The 22,559-nt window shown below is 35.7% G+C and overlaps 1 protein-coding gene across 5 annotated transcripts in view; it reads left to right on the forward strand.

Moving 5' to 3' along the window:
• KPNA5 (karyopherin subunit alpha 5) overlaps positions 1–22,559 on the forward strand; it is a 47,060-nt gene that overhangs the window by 16,825 nt on the left and 7,676 nt on the right. For 4 of the 5 annotated variants that reach the window (XM_029224334.1, XM_029224337.1, XM_029224336.1 and 1 more), the window contains 5 exons: positions 13,166–13,265; positions 15,881–16,044; positions 18,070–18,148; positions 20,042–20,167; positions 20,747–20,874. In XM_029224334.1, the coding sequence (XP_029080167.1) occupies positions 13,166–13,265; positions 15,881–16,044; positions 18,070–18,148; positions 20,042–20,167; positions 20,747–20,874 (597 nt within the window). Of the gene's footprint in view, positions 1–13,165; positions 13,266–15,880; positions 16,049–18,069; positions 18,149–20,041; positions 20,168–20,746; positions 20,875–22,559 lie in introns of those variants that run through there. The other variant, XM_029224338.1, reaches the window with a different exon arrangement.

Raw genomic sequence — 22,559 nt, forward strand, 5'->3', positions numbered from 1 at the left:
CATTTTATTATTTGTTAATATCTCAAGTTGGTAATGGTTTATGAAACAGTAAGTAAGTGTTTATTAGTTCTAATCCCTTTAAATGTTCTAAGGAGCTTTTAATTATGACTAAAGAAACCAAACTAAAAAAAACTAATGACAAACAATTAGTACCCAGCTATGTAGTCCTGGTTATAAACATAATAAATTTCAGAAAAAGAGTAGGTTTAGAAAGTTTCAAAGGTTCATTAAAAAATTGAGAAAGGTCATAAAAAGGAAGTAATGTCAAGTTAGCTGCCAGATGTTCTCACTGTAGTTGGTCAAAAGGAAAAATGGTATTAACTTAAAAAAGATAATGGATAATCTGTAGTTCACACTAAAATTCACATTTAGCTAATGCTTAAGTATACATAAAATTTCTATTAATATAATATGGTTTTATCAATTCTGCCTTGGGGAGTTTCAATTTGTTTTATTCTCAGTAAATATAAACCTTTTGCGTCTATGGACTTTCTATACTGATATAGCTTTGTTGTTTTAATTTAATTCAACTTTAATTTATAATACAGCAAATCTGGACAAGAAAAGATTTGCAATTTCTCCTAATAATCCCATTAATACAAGTGAAGAAAAATAGTATACATCACAGCTTGGCCAACTACAGTCTTCAGGCCAAATTTGGCCTGTCCCCTGTTTTTGAAAATTAAATTTTATTGGAACACAGTCACATCAGTTTGCTTACTTAATGTCTATAGTTGCTTTCATGCTACATCAGCAGAGTTCATAGTTGCAACAGAGAAAGGCCTGTGAAGCCAAAAGTATTTACTGAAAAAGTTTGTCAACCCCTGATATAGAAAATCAGTGTAACTAATTTATTTCTAAATGAGTTATGGTTTTAGGAGGCTTCAAAGACTGTTTATAGGAAAACCTTTAGAACATATTTTTTGTGTGTGTGATAAAATATACACAGTATAAAATTTGCCATTTTAAAGTATACAATTTACTGCCAGTAAGTACATTCATAGTGTTTTGCAATCATAACCACTATCTAGTTCTAGAACTTTTTATCACCCCAGACAAAACCCCAATACCCATTAAGCAGTCACATCCCCTTTTCCCAGTGCCTCAGTCCTTGGAAACCACTAATCTTCTTTCTGTCTTTATGTATTTACCTATTCTGGATATTTCATATAAATGAAATCATTATAGTGTGTGACCTTTTGTGTCTGGCTTCTTTCACTTACCATATGGTTTTCAGGGTTCATTCATATGGTAGCATGTATCAATACTTTGTTCTTCTTATAGCTAAATAATATTCCATTGTATGGATGTACCACATTTTGTGGTACATTCGTCAGTTGATGGTCATTTCGATTATTCCCACCTTTTGACTACTGTGAATAGTACTCCTATGAATGTTCGTGTACAAGTTTTTGTTTGAACACCAGTTTTCAATTCTTTTTACGTATTACCTACCGGTGGAATTTCTGGGTAATGTAGTAACGCTATCTTTAACTTTTTAGGAACCACCAAACTTTTTCACAGTAGCTGCACCATTCTACATTTCCACCAGCAGTGTGTGAGGGTTCCAGTTTCTCCACTATGTCACCAACATTTGTCTGTTATTCTGATTTAAGCCATCCTAGTGGATGTGAGGTGGTATCTCATTTTGCTTTGATTTGCATTTCCTAATGACACTGAACATCTTTTCATACATTTGTTGGCTATTTGTGTATCTTCTTTGGAGAAATATCTAACTCCTTTGCATATTTTTAAATTCAGTTATTTGTCTTTTTGTTGTTGAGTTATAAGAATTCTTCATATATTCTGGATAGATTCTTGTCAGGTATATGATTTTAAAATATTTTTTGCATTCTCTGGGTTGCCTTTTCACTCTTGATAATTTCCTTGATTCACAGAGTTTTTAATTTTGATGAAGTCCAATTTATCTATATTTTTCGTTTGTTGCTTATATTTTTGGTGTCATTTGTAAGAAACCATTGCCAAATCTAGGGTCATGAAACCCTTTTGTTTTCTTCTAATAAGAGTTTTATAGTTTTATCTCTTATATTTGTATTTTTGATCCATCTAGAGCTATTTTTTTTATATGACATGAGGTATATGTGGACATCCACTTGTTCCAGCATGATTGGTTGAAGAGACTGTTCTTTCCTCATTGAATGGTCTTGACACCCTTGGTGAATATGAGTTGACCATCCATGTGTGAGTTTATTTCTGGATTCTTACATTCTGTTCCATTGATTTGTATGTCTGTCCTTATGCCAGTAACTGTTTTGATTACTGTAGCTTTTATGGTAAGTTTTGAAATCAGGAGGTGTGAGTCCTTCAGTTTACCTTCAAATTTTTTTTCCATGTTGTTTTAGCTGTTCAAGGTTCCTTGTAATTCCATGCATATTTGATGCCTCACTTTTCCATTTCTAAAAAATACCATTGGCATTTTGATAGCGATTGCATTGAAGCTGTATATCACATCACTTTGTGGAGTATTTCTGTTGTAACAAAATCAAGTCTTCCATCTGTGAACATGCGATATCTTTTAATATAATTAAGTATTCATTAATTTCTTCAACAGTATTTCATAGTTTTTACTTTACAGGTCTTGGTTAAATTTCATCTTTAAGTATTTTATTCTCCTTGATGCAATTTTAGATGCAGTTATTTCTTGGATTTTTTGACTTGTTCAGTACCCAATGTATGGAAATACAGTTGATTTTTGTGTGTTGATCTTGTATCCTGCACCATTGTTGAATTCATTTATTAGCACTATTAGTTTTTTTTGTGGATTTTTTTGGATTTCTATATATAAGGTCATGTCACCTGTGAATAGTGATAGTTCTTCCATTCCAATTTGGATACCTTTTATTTCTTTTTATTGCCTGATTGCTATGGCTAGAGCTTCCAGTACAGCGTTGCCTAAAAGTGGCAAAAGCAGGTATCTTTGTCTTGTTTTTTATCACTCTTTCACCATTGAGAATGATGTTAGCTGTGGGTTTTTCATAAATATCCTTTATCATATTGAGGTGGTTTCCTTATATTCCTAGGTTGTTGAATGTTTTTATCATGAAAAGGTGTTGGGATCTGTTAAACGCTTTTTCTGTGTCAATTGACACCATCACATGTTTTTTTCCTTCATGCTATTACTGTGGTGTATTATATTGTTTGCTATTGTTCATTGGATCATCTTTGCATTCCTGGGATAAATCCCATTAGTTCATAGTGTATAATCCTTCTAATATGTTGCTGGATTCAGTTTCCTAGAATTGTGTTGAAGATTTTTCATATCTACTAGGAATATACATACATACTTGTGATGTCTTTGGCTTTGATATCAGGGTAATGCTGGCCTCATAAAAAAGGTAGGGCACAGCTGGAACTCGCAGCTTGGGGTCTCTTTCCTCCGCCATCACAGAACTGCCCCGGAGCCCGAGGGGAGGGCGGCCTCACTGAGGCTGCCAGATCTGGAGGGGCCCCAGCGGCCAAAGCTGCAACAGTTGTGGGGACGGCGGGCCGGGGAAAGATGGCGGAAGAGTAACACGCGGAGATCACCTTCCTCTCCACAGATACATCAGAAATACATCTACACGTGGAACAACTCCTACAGAACACCTACTGAACGCTGGCAGAAGACCTCAGACCTCCCAAAAGGCAAGAAACTCCCCACGTACCTGAGTACGGCAAAAGAAAAAAGAATAAACAGAGGCAAAAGAATAGGGATGGGACCTGCACCAGTGGGAGGGAGCCGTGAAGGAGGAAAAGTTTCCACACACTAGAAGTCCCTTCGTGGGCGGAGACTGTGGGTGGCAGAGGGGGGAAGCTTCAGAGCCGTGGAGGAGAGCACAGCCACGGGGGTGCAGAGGACAAAGTGGAGAGATTTCCGCACAGAGGATCGGTGCCAACCAGCACTCAGCAGCCCGAGAGGCTTGCCTGCTCACCCACTGGGACAGGCGGGGCTGTGAGCTGAGGCTCGGGCTTCGGTCGGAGCACAGGCAGAGGACTGGTGGTGTGAACACAGCCTGAAGGGGTTAGTGCACCACGGCTAGCCGGGAGGGAGTCCGGGAAAAAGTCCGGACCTGCCAAAGAGGCAAGAGACTTTCTTCCCTCTTTGTTTCCTGGTGCGCGAGGAGAGGGGATTAAGAGCACTGCTTGAAGGAGCTCCAGAGACGGGTGCAAGCCGCGGCTAACAGCGCGGACCCCAGAGATGGGTATGAGATGCTAAGGGGGCTGCTGCCGCCACCAAGAAGCCTGTGTGCGAGCACAGGTCACTCTCCACACCTCCCTTCCGGGGAGCCTGTGCAGCCCACCACTGCCAGGGTCCCGGGATCCAGGGACAACTTCCCCAGGAGAACACACAGCACGCCTCAGGCTGGTGCAACGTCACACTGGCCTCTGCCAACACAGGCTCGCCCTGCACTCCGTACCCCTCCCTCCCCCTGCCTGAGTGAGCCGGAGCCACCGAATCAGCGGCTCCTTTAACCCCGTTCTGTATGAACGAAGAACAGACGCCCTCCGGCGACATACACGCAGAGGTGGGGCTAAATCCAAGGCTGAACCCCGGGAGCTGTGCAAACAAAGAAGAGAAAGGGAAATCTCTCCCAGCAGCCTCAGGAGCAGCGGATTAAATACCCACAATCAACTTGATGTACCCTGCATCTGTGGAATACCTGAATAGACAATGTATCATCACAAATTGAGGAGGTGGACTTTGAGAGCAAGATTTATGATTTTTTCCCCTTTTCCTCTTTTTGTGAGTGTGTATGTGTATGCTTCTGTGTGAGATTTTGTCTGTATAGCTTTGCTTTCACCATTTGTCCTAGGGTTCTATCCGTCAGTTTTTGTTTTTTTTTACTTAAAAAAATTTTTTTTCTTAATAATTATTTTTTTATTTTAATAATTTTATTTTACTTTACTTTATTTTCTTTTATCCTCTTTCTACTTTTTCTCCCTTTTATTCTGAGCCATGTGGATGAAAGGCCCTTGGTGCTGCAGCCAGGAGTCAGTGCTGTGCCTCTGAGGTGGGGGAGCCAACTTCCGGACACTGGTCCACAAGACACCTCCCAGCTCCACATAATATCAAATGGCGAAAATCTCCCAGAGATCACCATCTCAACACCAACAACCAGCTTCACTCAATGACCAGCAAGCTACAGTGCTGGACATCCTATGACAAACAACTAGTAAGACAGGAACACAACCCCACCCATGAGCAGAGAGGCTGCCTAAAATCATAATAAGTCCAAAGACACCCCAAAACACAACACCAGACGTGGACCTGCCCACCAGAAAGACAAGATCCAGCCTCATCCACCAGAACACAGGCACTAGTCCCCTCCACCAGGAAGCCTACACAACCCACTGAACCAACTTTAGCCACTGGGGACAGACACCAAAAACAACGGGAACTATGAACCTGCAGCCTGCAAAAAGGAGACCCCAAACACAGTAAGATAAGCAAAATGAGAACACAGGAAAACACACAGCAGGTGAAGGAGCAAGATAAAAACCCACCAAACCTAACAAATGAAGAGGAAATAGGCAGTCTACCTGAAAAAGAATTCAGAATAATGATAGTAAAGATGATCCAAAATCTTGGAAATAGAACAGAGAAAATGCAAGAAACATCTAACAAGGACCTAGAAGAACTAAAGATGAAACAAGCAACAATGAACAACACAATAAATGAAATTAAAAATACTCTAGAAGGGATCAATAGCAGAATAACTGAGGCAGAAGAACGGATATTTTACCTGGAAGGTAAAATAGTGGAAATAACTACTGCAGAGCAGAATAAAGAAAAAAGAATGAAAAGAACTGAGGACAGTCTCAGAGACCTCTGGGACAACATTAAATGCACCAACATTCGAATTGTAGGGGTTCCAGAAGAAGAAGAGAAAAAGAAAGGGACTGAGAAAATATTTGAAGAGATTGTAGTCGAAAACTTCCCAAATATGGGAAAAGAAATAGTTAATCAAGTCCAGGAAGCACACAGAGTCCCATACAGGATAAATCCAAGGAGAAACACGCCAAGACACATATTAATCAAGCTGTCAAAAATTAAATACAAAGAAAACATATTAAAAGCAGCAAGGGAAAAACAAATAAAAATAATTCCCTTGAATCCCCATAAGGTTAACAGCTGATCTTTCAGCAGAAACTCTGCAAGCCAGAAGGGACTGGCAGGGCATATTTAAAGTGATGAAGGAGAAAAACCTACAACCAAGATTACTCTACCCAGCAAGGAACTCATTCAGATTTGATGGAGAAATTAAAACCTTTACAGACAAGCAAAAGCTGAGAGCGTTCAGCACCACCAAACCAGCTTTACAACAAATGCTAAAGGATCTTCTCTAGGCAAGAAACACAAGAGAAGGAAAAGACCTACAAAAGCAAACCCAAAACAATTAAGAAAATGGGAAGAGGAACATACATATTGATAATTACCTTAAATGTAAATGGATTAAATGCTCCCACCAAAAGACACAGACTGGCTGAATGGATACAAAAACAAGACCTGTGTATATGCTGTCTACAAGAGACCCACTTCAGACCTAGAGACATATACAGACTGAAAGTGAGGGGATGGAAAAAGATATTCCATGCAAATGGAAACCAAAAGAAAGCTGGAGTAGCAATTCTCATGTCAGACAAAATAGACTTTAAAATAAAGACTATTACAAAGAAGGACACTACATAATGATCAAGGGATCGACCCAAGAAAAAGAGATAACAATTGTAAATATTTATGCACCCAACATAGGAGCACCTCAATACATAAGGCAAATACTAACAGCCATAAAAGGGGAAATCGACAGTAACATATTCATAGTAGGGGACTTTAACACCCCACTTTCACCAATGGACAGATCATCCAAAATGAAAATAAATAAGGAAACACAAGCTTTAAATGATACATTAAACACAATGGACTTAATTGATATTTATAGGACATTCCATCCAAAAACAACAGAATACACATTTTTCTTAAGTTCTCATGGAACATTCTCCAGGATAGATCATATCTTGGGTCCCAAATCAAGCCTTGGTAAATTTAGAAAAATTGAAATTGTATCAAGTATCTTTTCTGACCACAACGTTATGAGACTAGATATAAATTATAGGAAAAGATCTGTAAAAAATACAAACACATGGAGGCTAAACAATACACTACTTAATAACAAAGTGATCACTTAAGAAATCAAAGAGGAAATCAAAAAATACCTAGAAGCAAATGACAATGGAGACACAATGACCCAAAACCTATGGGATGCAGCAAAAGAAGTTCTAAGAGGGAAGTTTATAGCAATACAATCCTACCTTAAGAAACAGGAAACATCTCGAATAAACAACCTAACCTTGCACCTAAAGCAATTAGAGAAAGAAGAACAAAAAACCCCAAAGTTAGCAGAAGGAAAGAAATCATAAAAATCAGATCAGAAATAAATGAAAAAGAAAGGAAGGAAACGATAGCAAAGATCAATAAAACTAAAAGCTGGTTCTTTGAGGAGATAAACAAAATTGATAAACCATTAGCCAGGCTCATCAAGAAAAGAATGGAGAAGACTCAAATCAATAGAATTAGAAATGAAAAAGGAGAAGTAACAACTGACACTGCAGAAATACAAAAGATCATGAGAGATTACTACAAGCAACTCTATGCCAATAAAATGGACAACCTGGAAGAAATGGACAAATTCTTAGAAATGCACAACTTGCCAAGACTGAATAAGGAAGAAATAGAAAATATGAACCAACCAATCACAAGCACTGAAATTGAAACTGTGATTAAAAATCTTCCAACAAACAAAAGCGTAGGACCAGATGGCTTCACAGGCGAATTCTATCAAACATTTAGAGAAGAGCTAAGACTTATCCTTCTCAAACTCTTCCAAAATATAGCAGAGTGAGGAACACTCCCAAACTCATTCTACGAGGCCACCATCACCCTGATACCAAAACCAGACAAGGATGTCACATAGAAAGAAAACTACAGGCCAATATCACTGATGAACATAGATACAAAAATCCTCAACAAAATAGTAGCAAACAGAATCCAACAGCACATTAAAAGGATCATACACCATGATCAAGTGGGGTTTATTCCAGGAATGCAGAGATTCTTCAATATACACAAATCAATCAATGTGATACACCATATTAACAAATTGAAGGAGAAAAACCATATGGTCATCTCAATAGATGCAGAGAAAGCATTAAACAAAATTCAACACCCATTTATGATAAAAACCCTGCAGAAAGTAGGCATAGAGGGAACTTTCCTCAACATAATAAAGGCCATATATGACAAACCCACAGCCAACATCGTCCTCCAATTTCACAGTTTGTATGGAAACACAAAAGACCCCGAATAGGCAAAGCAATTTTGAGAAAGAAAAACGGAGCTGGAGGAATCAGGCTCCCAGACTTCAGACTATACTACAAAGCTACAGTAATCAAGACAGTATGGTACTGGCACAAAAACAGAAATATAGATCAATGGAACAGGATAGAAAGCCCAGAGATAAACCCACACACATATGGTCACCTCATCTTTGATAAAGGAGGCAGGAATGTACAGTGGAGAAAGGACAGCCTCTTCAATAAGTGGTGCTGGGAAAACTGGACAGCTACATGTAAAAGTATGAGATTAGATCACTCCCTAACACCATACACAAAAATAAGCTCTAAGTGGATTAAAGACCTAAATGTAAGGCCAGAAGCTATCAAACTTTTAGAGGAAAACATAGGCAGAACACTCTATGACATAAGTCACAGCAAGATCCTTTTTGACCCACCTCCTAGAGAAATGGAAATAAAAACAAAAATAAACAAATGACACCTAATGAAACTTCAAAGCTTTTGCACAGCAAAGGAAATCATAAACAAGACCAAAAGACAGCCCTCAGAATGGGAGAAAATATTTGCAAATGAAGCAAGTGCCAAAGATTAATCTCTCAAATTTACAAGCAGCTCATGCAGCTCAATAACAGAAAAACAAACAACCCAATCCAGAAATGGGCAGAAGACCTAAATAGACATTTCTCCAAAGAAGATATACAGACTGCCAACAAACGCATGAAAGAATGCTCAACATCATTAATCATTAGAGAAATGCAAATCAAAACTACAATGAGATATCATCTCCCACCGGTCAGAATGGCCATCATCAAAAAATCTAGAAACAATAAATGCTGGAGAGGGTGTGGAGAAAAGGGAACACTCTTGCACTGCTGGTGGGAATGTGAATTGGTACAGCCACTATGGAGAACAGTATGGAGGTTCCTTAAAAAACTACAAATAGAACTACCATATGATCCAGCAATCCCACTACTGGGCATATACCCTGAGAAAACCATAATTCAAAAAGAGTCATGTACCAAAATGTTTATTGCATCTTTATTTACAATAACCAGGAGATGAAAACAACCTAAGTGTCCATCATCGGATGAATGGATAGATGATGTGGCACATATATACAATGGAATATTACTCACTCATAAAAAGAAACGAAACTGAGCTATTTGTAATGAGGTGGATGGACCTAGAGTCTGTCATACAGAGTGAAGTAAGTCAGAAAGAGGAAGACAAATACTGTATGCTAACACATATATATGGAATTTAAGGAAATAAATGTCATGAAGAACCTAGGGGTAAGACAGGAATAAAGACAGAGACCTACTAGAGAATGAACTTGAGGATATGGGGAGGGGAAGTGTAAGCTGTGACAAAGCGAGGGAGTGGCATGGACATATATACACTACCAAATGTAAAAGATAAGCTAGTGGGAAGCAGCTGCATAGCACAGGGAGATCAGCTTGGTGGTTTGTGACCACCTAGAGGGGTGGGATAGGGAGGGTGGGAGGGAGGGAGACGGAAGAGGGAAGAAATATGGGAACATATATATATGTATAACTGATTCACTTTGTTATAAAGCAGAAACTAACACACCATTGTAAAGCAATTATACTCCAATAAAGATTTTTAAAAAAAGAATGTTCTCTTCTATTTCCTGGAAGAGTTTGAGAAGGATTTCTTTAATGTTTAGTAGAACTTACCAGTGAAGCTGTCTTGTGCTGGACTTTTCTTTATTGGAAAGTTTTTGATTACTGGTTCAGTATCTTTTATTGTTATGTATCTATTTAGATTTTCTGTTTCATCTTGAGTCATGGTAGTTCATGTGTTTCTGAGAAATTGTTCATTTCTTCTAGGTTATCCAGTTTGTTGGCTTACAATTGTTCATAGTATTCTCTTATAATTATTTGTATTTCCGAAAGATAAGTAGTAATATCCCCACTTTCATTCCTAATTTAAGTCTTTTTTTCTTTGTCAGTCTAGGTAAAAGTTTGTTTATTTTGTTGATTTTTCTTTCAAAGAATCAACTTTTGATTTAGTTCATTTTCTCTAGTGTTTTTCTCTTCTCTATTTCATTTATTTCTGCTCTTTATTATTGCCTTCCTTCTGCTAGCTTGGGTTTTGTTTGCTCTAATTTTTTTAGTTTCTTAATTAAGATGAAGGTTTATGTTATATTTTTTTGAGATCTTCTTTTTTCATGTAGGTGTTTTCAGCTATAATTTTCCCTCTGAGTTTTCACTGCATTCTGTAGGTTTTAGCATGTTGGGTTTTCATTTTCATTTATTTCGAAGTATTTCCTAATTTCCTTGGGAGTTTTTTTGACCCATTGGTTGTGTAAGAGTATGTTACTTAATTTCCACATATTTGTGAATTTTCCAATTTTCCTTCTTTTAGTGATTTTTTGTTTCATTTCGTTGTGCTCTATATGATTTCAATCTTTGAAAATATATCAGATTTGCTTTGTGATCTAACATGGAGTGTACCACTGCACCACTGGGGAAGCCGTATATTGAGGTTTTTAACAATGATTCTATAGCTGTCTATTTTTCTCTTCAATTCTGTCAATTTTTGCTTTATATGCTTGCTCTGTTGCTATGTGTTATAACTTCATGATGGATTGTCATTCTTATCAATATATAATGTTCTTCTTTATCTCTTAAACAATTTTTGACTTAAATCCATTTTTCTCATGCTAGTATAGCTCCCCTGGCTGTCTTTGGATTATTACTTGCATGGAATGTTTCTTCCACCCTTTCACTTTCAACTTGTTTGTATCTTTGAATCTAAAATGAGTGTCTTGGGCTTCCCTGGTGGTGCAGTGGTTGAGAGTCTGCCTGCTGATGCGGGGGACACACGTTCGTGTCCCGGTCCGGGAAGATCCCACATGCCGCGGAGCGGCTGGGCCCGTGAGCCATGGCCGCTGAGCCTGCGCGTCCGGAGCCTGTGCTCTGCAACGGGAGAGGCCACAACAGTGAGAGGCCCACGTACCACACACACACAAAAAACTTAAAATAAATAAATAAATAAAATAAAAGGAGTGTCTTGTGAGTGCGTTACAGATGGTTCATGAATTGTTTTTGTTTATTTCTGTTTTTTTTAATGCATGCTGCCAGTCATTGCCTTTTAATTCTAAGTCAAGAGTTTAGTCCATTTACATTCAGTGTAAATACTCATGGGGAAGTACTTCTACCATTTTGTTGTTTTCTATGTGTCTTATGGCTTAAATCTTTTTTTCCTCCTCAGTTCCTTCCTTCTTACCTTCTTTTGTGTTTAATTGATTTTTTTTTTGGTAATATACTGTATTGATTTACTTCTCATTTCTTTCTTAGTATATTTTTTAGTTATATTCTTAATGGTTAATCTAAGGAGTACAACTAACATCTTAAAGTAACAACAACTTTGAATTTATACCAATTTAGTCTCAATATTATACAAAAACTCTGTTCCTTTACATCTCTGTTGTACAATAAGTTACTGTTGTCACAAATTACATTATTAAACATTGTGTGCCTGTTAGCATAGATTTGTAATTATTGCTCTATGTATATATCTTTTAAATCATAGAAAAAAGAGAAATTATAAACCAAAAATAAAATAATACTGCCTTTTACATTTACCTGTGTAGTTATTTTTAGTTATGCTATTTCTTCATATGGTCTTGAGTCATTATTTATTGTCCTTTTATTTCAGGACATTTTAGTTATTATAGTTATTCTTATAAAGCAGATCTACTAGTGATGGAATTTCCTCAGCTTTTGTTGTTTCTTCATTTTTGAAGTGTAATTTTGCTGGATATAGAATTCTTGTTTGACAGTTTTCTTTCAGCCCTTCAAATATATTATTGCCTTCTGTCCTCCATGGTTTTTGATGACAAATCAGTTATTCATCTTAATGAGCGAGTTCCTGGTTAGGCAAAACAAAGGCAAGCCCTTCATTGGTCCTTCAGGGAGTACCCAGACAGGTCAAAACGGAGAAACACAATTCTTTGGAAACAAAGTCTCCATAGCCCCTTTTGGAACCAGAACTCACAGTGGGAACTCCAGCTTTTGTCTTCAAGGCTGCTTCCAGGCTGGGGAGGGGATTGGGCAAAGGCAAGTTATACTGCCAGAAAGCTCTCCTACCACATTTCAGCCGCTTCCTGATTAAAAGTTTACTTGCTTATTGTGAACTTTTACTTTCTTGGAGAGTTCTGATAAAGTTGATTCTGACAGAGTTTGCAAAATATTTTTGGTGTTTTGGGGAAGGATAGGCCCCCAGAGTTCCCTTCTCTACCATTTTTGCTGAAGTCACTCCAGAACAAGAATTTTTTTTAAAGCTAGGTTCTCTGTACTTCTAGCAGGTTGATAGCAGGTTGCAGATGAAAATACTAAGATAGGCAATCTGTTTAAAACAAAACAAAAGAAAACAAACTATCTCTTCTCAACAGCTGATCTTCATTCACTTTGTAGTCCTTACTTCATGAATTTGTATAGTGTATTATTTTCACAGTTAAAAAAAGTAATCTAATAATATACTCTTTTTAAAATATATAGAAATTAATAAGTCAGTTTACCATGGCACTCTTTATTTTGAACATGTTTTATGTCTTATAAGAATCCATTCAGGTCATATTTTTAAAATTTTCAAAATAGAGCTGTGATATGTTTATTTTTGTTTCTGGAAATATAATGAATTTAAAAAAATTCCTTTTCCTATTTTACCAGGTTGGTTTGAATTCCTTATAAAATATATTAAGAATTTTTATGTTATGATAGTAGAAAACAGCTAAAGAGGAAAAATGAATGTAAAGTGACAATTCCTTTTTTCTTTTTCTTGGCAGGTTATTAACAAATTCAAACAGACTTACAACAACCAGAAATGCAGTATGGGCCCTCTCAAATTTATGTAGAGGCAAAAATCCTCCTCCAAACTTTAGTAAGGTATTTGTAAAATACACAAATTAAGGAATCTGTCTACATAAACTTTTAACTCTCCTTATTATAGAGTTTTAGAGATTAAAGGAACTTTACTCTTTTTTTAGTAATTACTTTTTTTATTGACTAGACAATATTTGCACATACATAAAATCAAAAGATATACAATGGAAAGGCTCACTTTATTTTCCAAAAAAAAATGTCTGCCAAATATCTAAGACTGAGTAACGATTAACAGTCTTTTAAGTAAAAATGATATTCCCATGGGAAAAAATAGCTAATTCAGCTTGTAACTCAAATGAGTGTTTTTCCTGGGGATCACCGTCTTACTTTTTTGATATGCAGAAGTGTTCTATGTGTATTTCCCATTTTATCTCACAATATATTCAGAAGACATATATTCAAGGGTTGAGATTTAATAAAATTAGTAATTTTTACTGCTTCTTCAAGGTTATTCTTCCTCCCCACTTTTAACTACAAGTGTGTGGACATGAAGAATACAAAGATCTGTGGTACATTTTGGTATCACTGCTTTGATTTGTGCAAATGTGCTGATAGTTTTACCCACCGTTTCTTTCTTTTTTTTCTTAATGTCTTTATTGGAGAATAATTGCTTTACAATGTTGCATTAGTTTCTGCTGTATAACAAAGTGAATCAGTTATATGTATACATATATCCCCTCTTTCTTGTGCCTCCCTCCCACCTTCCCTATCCCACCCCTCTAGGTGGTCACAAAGCACCTAGCCGATCTCCCTGTGCTATGCAGCTGCTTCCCACTAGCTATCTGTTTTACATTTGATAGTGTATATATGTCAGTGCTACTTTTTCCCTTCGTCCCAGCTTACCCTTCCCCCTCCCCGTGTCCTCAAGTCCATTCTCTACCTCTGGATGTTTATTCCTGTCCTGCCCCTAGGTTCATCAGAACCTTTTTTTTTTTTTAGATTCCATATATATGTGTTAGCATACGGTATTTGTTTTTCTCTTTCTGACTTACTTCACTCTGTATGACACCCACCATTTCTTTTATATTTTTCATGCAAATGTCAACAAAATGAAAAAGGCCAATTATGTGTTAGTATAATTATGAAAATAGTTTTGGCATTAAAGACCCCCTAAAGTTTTCAAGGGGGTCCATGGACCACACTTTGAGAGCCACTGCCCTACAACACTGCTTAATATCTACCTGACTAATTCCCTCATCTTTAAGTCTTTGCTTAGAAGTTACCTGTTCCATGAGCTCTACCCTAACTACTGTATTTAGTGTAAATCTATCACTATCCCCCAGCCACGGACCCCCACATTTTACTCTCATTTTTTAAGACCTTTTAACATAATATGTGTTTATTATTTATATTAACTTAAAAAAAATCTTCCTCTAAAGTGTAAACTCTTTAGAGTTAGGAATCTTGGTCTTTTTTGTTTACTTACATATCCCAAACTTACAGTGTAATATTCCATTAATAGGGCTTAAGACTTTTGTTAAGTAAATTTTCTGTGATTTTCTATGAAGGAGATTCCTTTATCATTCAGATTTTTTTGAAATTTTATTTCCACAATCATATTTTATATTCTCAACAATAATTTTGTTTGTTCTTTGATTGCTCATCTTCATGTAGAATTTTGTTCTTTTATGGTTTCAGCAAATGTTCTTATCTGTGGATTTATAATTTTGGAAGTTTTCTTTTTTCTGATGGCTGTCTACATTTTTGTTTTGTTTATGGTTTGTTTGTCTTGATCTCTTTCCTACTGGAGGCTCTCCTCATATATCTGGTGATCCTTGACACGTTGGAAATACTCAGGAGGCAGGCACTAAAAAGCTGATTGGAAGATGGGTGTACAGGCTTGTTATCTTATGGGCTTCATTGTAGGATAATTGGGCAGCAAAACCATATTTTCTTTGAGGAACTCAAAATTTCAGTATGTTTTCTAAAACCGTTTTGTTTCTCTAGAGACAGATTTTCCACTCTCCTATTGGAAGGTGGGTAGATTGGGTTGACTAGGTAATACCACTGGAGATCTGGGAGCTGGGAATTGCAAGAGGGCTGGAAGTTTTCAATTCAATCAGTATGTAACTTTTACTTAATCTCTATAGTTTCCAATCCAGTGTTTAGTTTCAACCTCCTCTATGCTTGATACCCCAAAGTTCAGTTTCTGTAGTTCACCAGTTGTGGTCAGGTATAAATGTCTACTGGACTCCTCAAAGATGAGATTTGTATTGCTATTTCTTCTTTTCCTTGTTTCTGAGAAGCCAGAAACAGAAATGTTTTTATTTTACTTTCTTAAAACTAGAACTCTGTAGGACTTTGTTTTTTAAATCATTGAGGGTGTGTGTGTATGATTTGGACATAGACAGGGCATCCCAAATACGTATTTAATTATTTTTAAGAACTTTAAATTACCACATATCTTATTCAATATAAGATAAATAGGAATCATAATCAGTTTCATATTTATATATAGTTTTCATGATCATAATTTTAAAACAATAGAATGTCTTAGTTTCTCTGGTATTTTTGTAGCATTAAATTTTCATTTTAAACAGAGTAGAAACAATTTTCCTACAGAAACTTTGTTTTAGATAGAGAAAAATTTTAAATACTGGCTCTTTCTTCCCTTCCAGGTTTCACCTTGCTTAAATGTCCTGTCACGATTGTTGTTTAGCAGTGACCCAGATGTATTAGCAGATGTGTGTTGGGCCCTTTCTTATCTCTCCGATGGATCCAATGATAAAATTCAAGCTGTCATTGATTCTGGAGTCTGTCGAAGATTGGTGGAACTTTTGATGTAACTATAATTTATGGTTAATAAGTGTATGATTGTGTTTTAAGTTTAGCAGTTAGAGTAATGGCCTTCTAAACATCTCAAGAATCACTATCTTCAGGAAGGATTGAAAAGCTACCAAGTCCACTCTGCAGAATAGCTATAATACTGAGAATTTGACCCTTAAACTTAGTTCTTATATCCTCTATTTGGAACTAATCAGTTTGTTAATGAATTTTACTAGTTTTAATCTCTTTAGGAATGGGCGGGACTTAATTCAACAAGTATTTATGAAATGCCTATTACCTGCTAGTGTTGTGCAATGTATTAGTGATGTGTGGAATACAGTTCCTGCTCTCACAGAACTAATAATCTAGTTAATTGTTCATTACAGTAATTAATTTGTGTATAAGTCCGTGCAGTGAAAAACATTTAGTATTTCACTTGTATTAAAGATCATGTTTCTCTTTGCTGGGCTGTTATTGCTACCTTCTTTAAAAAGAACAGATTTGCTTTACAAAGAAGTTAAAAAGTTGTAAGAAAACTTGTTTTAGAAAGATATTGTAGTTTCCTCATCGTCTTCTTTTAAAAAAGTGTATAATCTTTCATCCTTTCTTCTTTTGTCAGAAAACCATTAGGTAGGCCTAAACAAGGTAGATGGTAGAAAAAGAGAGGTTCGATAAGGGGTTATAGCCCTTAGCTTGAGGACAGCATCTGAGAAGGATGGGAAGGCAGATCCAACAGGGGGATCAGATCAGGACCCAGGTTAAGGATGGCACCCACTAGAGCAGAGCAGATAAGCAGGCTGGAACAGGGGTTGGAGCCAACACACTACAGGATAGGATAGCAGCTTAGCTGGATCAGAAGACTGGTCATATATAGAGAGATTATGATCATAGAAGCCAGCTTCTTATTCTTAGAAAATGGAGATATACATATGAAAAGGAGAAAAGCCAAAATAATCTTGTGTTATTAGATCTGAAGTAGAGGTATCAGTGTGAACTCATGGCTTTCATCATAAAAAGATAGATATAGAAAAAAATGTATATGTAAATATATGTGTATATATGTTATGTGTCCTCTTAGGGGCCTGAGAGCAGTGACACATCTGTACTAACAAGATGAGCACACCGAATGCATAAATCTTGGTTTTTAAACACTATTCTCCACCACATAGAGTTAACAGGTTCTTGAAGAAATGACTAACTCCAGGGCTGGAACTGAGAAAAAAATAAGATGAACCCAGAAAGTAATGAGTACTCAAAGAATAGAGAAATGTCAAAAGCCCACAGAAGTCCACTTGAAGGGACTCCTACTGCTTAAACCTGGGATGATTTGAGCATTGAAATAAATTGTAGTAACATAACTTATTGAATAAAATAGGAATCCATGAGTCCACACTAAAATAAGTAGATAGATCAATAGATAGAAAAGACACATAGTTGAAGTGATAGCATTAGAAAATCGTCATGGGCAACAATACTAATAATTATTAATAATTCAGACAATAAATATCAAGATATGCTAAAACTTATGGTGAAAGTAGGTTAAGGAATGGGATTTTACATAGTCCAAAAGTAGTATTTCTTCACAAAACAATTATAAAGGGAAAAACAGTAATGTTAAAGTGAAGAAATCTGGGAGACACCATCTTAAGTGACCAGAGGCCAGTACCACTATAATGGACAAAATAGATACCATATGCCATCCAATACTATGTAATGAAAAGACTGTATAGCATTTGTGACATCTCAGCCAAAAGCATATAACTTGGTCTTAATCACTGAACAAAAAAACCCCCAAATAACTAGCTTGTGATTGTCAAAGGGAAAACTAAGGAACTGTTTTGAGTTGAAAGAGACTAGAGAGACATGGGTGCAACACATGATTCTGGGTTAGATTCTTTGTTATAGGAATATTACTGAGATAATTAGTGAAACTTGAATGGGATCTCTGGGTAGAGAGTATGCAAGAATTTTCTGTACAATTTTTGCAAATTTTCTGTAAATTTTAGTATAGTGTGTAAGTTCATATTTTTATTACTTTTAGGCACAATGATTATAAAGTTGTATCACCTGCATTAAGAGCAGTTGGTAATATTGTGACTGGTGATGATATACAAACACAGGTGAGTTCAGACTTTAATGTGATGAACTGGTGACATAATGAACTTTAAGAAGTTTATCATGTTTCATACCACTTGATTACATATTAATCAAGGTGTTAGCATTACCATAATTATGCAGGCATCTACAATGTGACAGTAAGCATATTTTTGATAGTAAGCAATCCATCTCAGATACCTCTATCTGAAAGCACTATCCTAGACCTATATTGATATAAAGAAGTACAAGATAGGAGTTCAGCTCTTGAGGGGTTTACAGTTCAATTGAGGAGAAAATATATATTGAAACAAAGCAAATTACCTGAGGTAGTATGTTTGCTGAGAACTGATTTGTCAGTAAATAGTATAAAAATTTAAAAAAGAGATCAGTGTGCTGAGAACTCTTTGTAGATTCCATAAAGTAGTTGGAACTAAAGCTAAATCTTAAAAGTGGAGAAGAATTTCAGCAGACTAGAAGAAATTCATGTGACCGTAGGTACAGAGACAGACGTGTGAGTTATGTTTAAGAAGCATTAAACTTGACTGGTAAAGAAACTGCTAGTGAGATGGTGATTGGTTATAAATAGGTTAAAAGTGGGGTTGGAAATGGAAGGGCCTTTTATAGTAAATTGAAGACTGATTATGAGAATGGAAGGAACGATAGCAAGGAAACATTTCCAGATTGGTAACTAACTCTGTGTGTGTGTGTGTGTGTGTGTGTGTGTGTGTGTGTGTCTTTGTCTGCCTATCTTGGAGGATGGTGAGGTGTCAAGAAAAAAAGGTGTGTTGTCAGATTGACTTCAGATGTGGGGTGGTCTTTCTTGAAGCTTAAACTCTGAAACATTAAATCCTCCTTTGTTTGCCATCATAAAGTAAACTTTTTATTCTAATCTACGTTCTTTCAGTTTTAATATTTTAAGGTCATATTTAGATACTTACCTTAGTTATCAAACAGATCTTTAGAAATTGATAGTTATTAATTTAAAATAGCTCTTTAAAATAAAATGCACTTCTAAACATACACTGTTTTGAGCAGAATTTCAGTGCACTGCTTCATATGTTTTTAACCAAGTAAACTTAATGTAAATCATTGTGGGTACTGTGAAAATGGAACATAATTAATCTTGCCATGGAATAAAGAATGTAAAGAGACAAAGCAGACTATACTTACTTAGAAAAGGAAAATGGAAAATGGAACAGTAAAAATTTTAATGAAACAAACAGACTTATACACATTAAGGTTTCATAACAGTTATGGAATTAGATACTTTCAGACTGCTTGAGATATGTTGATAGATAGATATATTTTTCCCTGTATATTTTTTTCATTTGGCAAAACTTAGAGGATGGTTGCTGACCAATCACTAAATCTCTCTTCAAATAATTGTATCAGTCGAACTCTGAATGTATTTGTAAACTTGAAGGACACACCTCTGAATATGCTGCTTTTATTTGCAGATGAGTGAATTGAGAACAGGGCACTTCACTACACCAACATTGAACAACTTTTGGCAAATTGGGAGGGTAGAAGACAGCAAGTGCTTAAGTTTTACTTTGAGAGGAATTGCTTTTTTCTTTTTTCTCAATGCAATTAATGATTTTTAATGCAGAATGATTTTTGTTTCTAAATAGTATTTTTCTTTGAAGTTTTGAATTTTATTTATTTTTTATACAGCAGTTTCTTATTAGTTATCTATTTTATAAATATTAGTGTATCTGTGTCAGTCCCAATCTCCCAACCACTACTACCCCCTACTTTCCCCCCTTCGTGTCCATACGTTTGTTCTCTACATCTGTGTCTCTATTTCTGCCCTGCAAACCGGTTCATCTGTACCAAATAATTAGTATATTTTTGTGTAGTTTTTCTCCAATAAAACTTTCTATTTCCATTTTTTTTGTTGTTGTTGTTTGTTTTAGGTAATTTTGAATTGCTCTGCATTACCCTGTCTCTTACACTTATTGAGTAGCTCAAAGGAGTCAATCAGAAAAGAAGCCTGCTGGACTGTTTCAAATATCACTGCTGGAAATAGAGCTCAGATTCAGGTAAATACCTTTCAGATCTGAAAAAACAAGAAGATCTCAGGAGTCATTTTGGGCAAAAGTCAGCATTTTATCAGTGATTTGTTTTTAGTGAGTTACTAAAACAAGATTCTTAAAACATTCTTGAAAAGTGTTTTAAAGAACTGGACTTTCCTCCTTTAAAATAACATTTACTTGTAGTAGGCATTCTAGTACAGTGCCTGACACATAGCATTTAGTCTTTAAAAAGGGATTGAATTTCATTAGGCTTAAATATAAGTTAGGCAATGATCTTCCTCTCAAAGCTTTTAAATAATGATTTATTAGTGTCCCATCAAGCTCCTTGAGTCAGTGATTACTAATGCATTTTGATCAATCATATGTTGGTGCTTTATCATCTTTAAAATTTATATTCTGCTAATATATTCTCCAGTCTTAAAAAGAAAGTATGTGAAATTTTGTTGGAAGATTGGAAATAAAATATTTCCAAAGGTGTTTCCAAAAAGTCTGACATTTTAAAGCCAACAAGTTTCAAAATTCATCTACTTCCTAATATTTTTTAAATAGTATTTGCATTGATTATGATTATTTTTTTCTCCTCAGGGTGTTATAGATGCAAATATTTTTCCTGTATTAATTGAGATTCTTCAGAAAGCAGAGTTTCGCACCAGGAAAGAAGCAGCTTGGGCGATAACTAATGCGACATCAGGAGGCACTCCAGAACAGATAAGGTGTGAAACAGATTTTTAAAACTGTTTTATAAATGTAAATAGGACAAAATTTCAAATAATACATATTTTTTATTTGTTGATGAAACTAAAACATTATTTCTAAGTTTCTTAAGCATTTCTAATATGAAATGACAGCATTTGTTATATCAGTTATTCATTCACAGTGGTTATTTTTTTCATTTAAAGTATAATTAACATCATTCTCCTTGGCAGACTACTTATGAAAAATCAGAGGTTTAAAAAATCTGAGGAAGAAGCCTGTGTTAATTTGAAAAATATACTATCATGGGCATTAAGTATTTTTTAGGTCATTAAAATCACATGCATGTAACTTTATAAAATGGCTAATAAATTTAAATATCCACTTATTTAAAATAAAATTGAAACAGACATTCCTAATTGGTTGTTAGCTTTACCTATGGATAGTATCTCACTTTTATTTTTCCATAAATTATTCTTTTTTTTTCTTAGGATAGCTTTTTGATTCTAGCCTTTTATTGTTTATTTATTTGTTTCTTTTACTAACAATATAAATAATAGGTATATGGGCTTTGAAGTCAGCCTGCTTTCAAATCCTGTTCCTTTAATAAAAGATGTGTGACCTTTACAAAGTCATTTAGTCTCTCTAATCCACAGTTTTCTTCATTTTTTAAATGGATTCAATAATGGATAGTACCTTGTGGTAGTATGTTGACAACTAAATGTAATTTGTACATTTAAAGTGCTTTATCATGGTGCCTAAACGTTAAGGTCTGTACTAAGATTAGCTATTATCATTATTATAATTTATTATAATTTTTATTAGCAATTCCTAAATCTCTTTTCATCTTCTGCTTTCATTCTTTTTTTTTTTTTGGCTGCATCTTGTAGCTTTCGGGATCTTAGTTCCCTAACCAGGGATAGAACCCATGCCCTCTGCATTGGAAGCACAGAATCCTAATCATTGGATCGCCAGGGAATTCCCTGCTTTTACTCTTTTTTCCTTGATAGCAAAATTCTACTTTGCAATTCTATAAAAGCCTGACTTCCTACAGAATCTTCTTGTTTTGAGGATCCCTTCATGAAACTCAGGACTTTTTAGGTTTCTTGAAGTGACTATTTAGGAAATATTTTCTAATGCATATTTGATTTATTTCTTAATTTATAAAACGAGAAGTCAGTCTGCTATGCCATTTTACAAATCACGTAGAGGATTTTGAAATCTGCTTATTGGGAGATCATTGTCTGTTATTGCCTTCATTTCTACTGTTATCTTCTTTTCTCAGATTCATATCTCTACATGTTGATAACATCTGTCTCTGCTTTTTATTTTCCATTCCTCTTCTTTGATTTAATTAGTATTATTTCCATTTCATTTGTGTCATGAATACAAGAGTAATAAAACAAGGTCTTTCATTTGTTCTAACTTGTATTTTTTTTAATGCTGGTGTTATTTTTATCTGCTTAGGGGCCCAAAGTTTGTCCACCTATAAACAGTTGTATTTTTTTCAATTTATTTTCATCTTTGTGTCTGTTCCGTATATTATTCCTTAAAATGTATTAGTATGGGGCTTCCCTGGTGGCGCAGTGGTTGAGAGTCCGCCTGCCGATGCAGGGGACACGGGTTCGTGCCCCGGTCAGGGAAGATCCCACATGCTGCGGAGCGGCTGGGCCTGTGAGCCACGGCTGCTGAGCCTGTGCGTCCG

Source organism: Monodon monoceros, unplaced genomic scaffold (genome assembly GCF_005190385.1).
Source record: "Monodon monoceros isolate NGI ecotype Baffin Bay Population unplaced genomic scaffold, NGI_Narwhal_1 Super_Scaffold_15, whole genome shotgun sequence".
NCBI lineage: Eukaryota > Metazoa > Chordata > Mammalia > Artiodactyla > Monodontidae > Monodon > Monodon monoceros.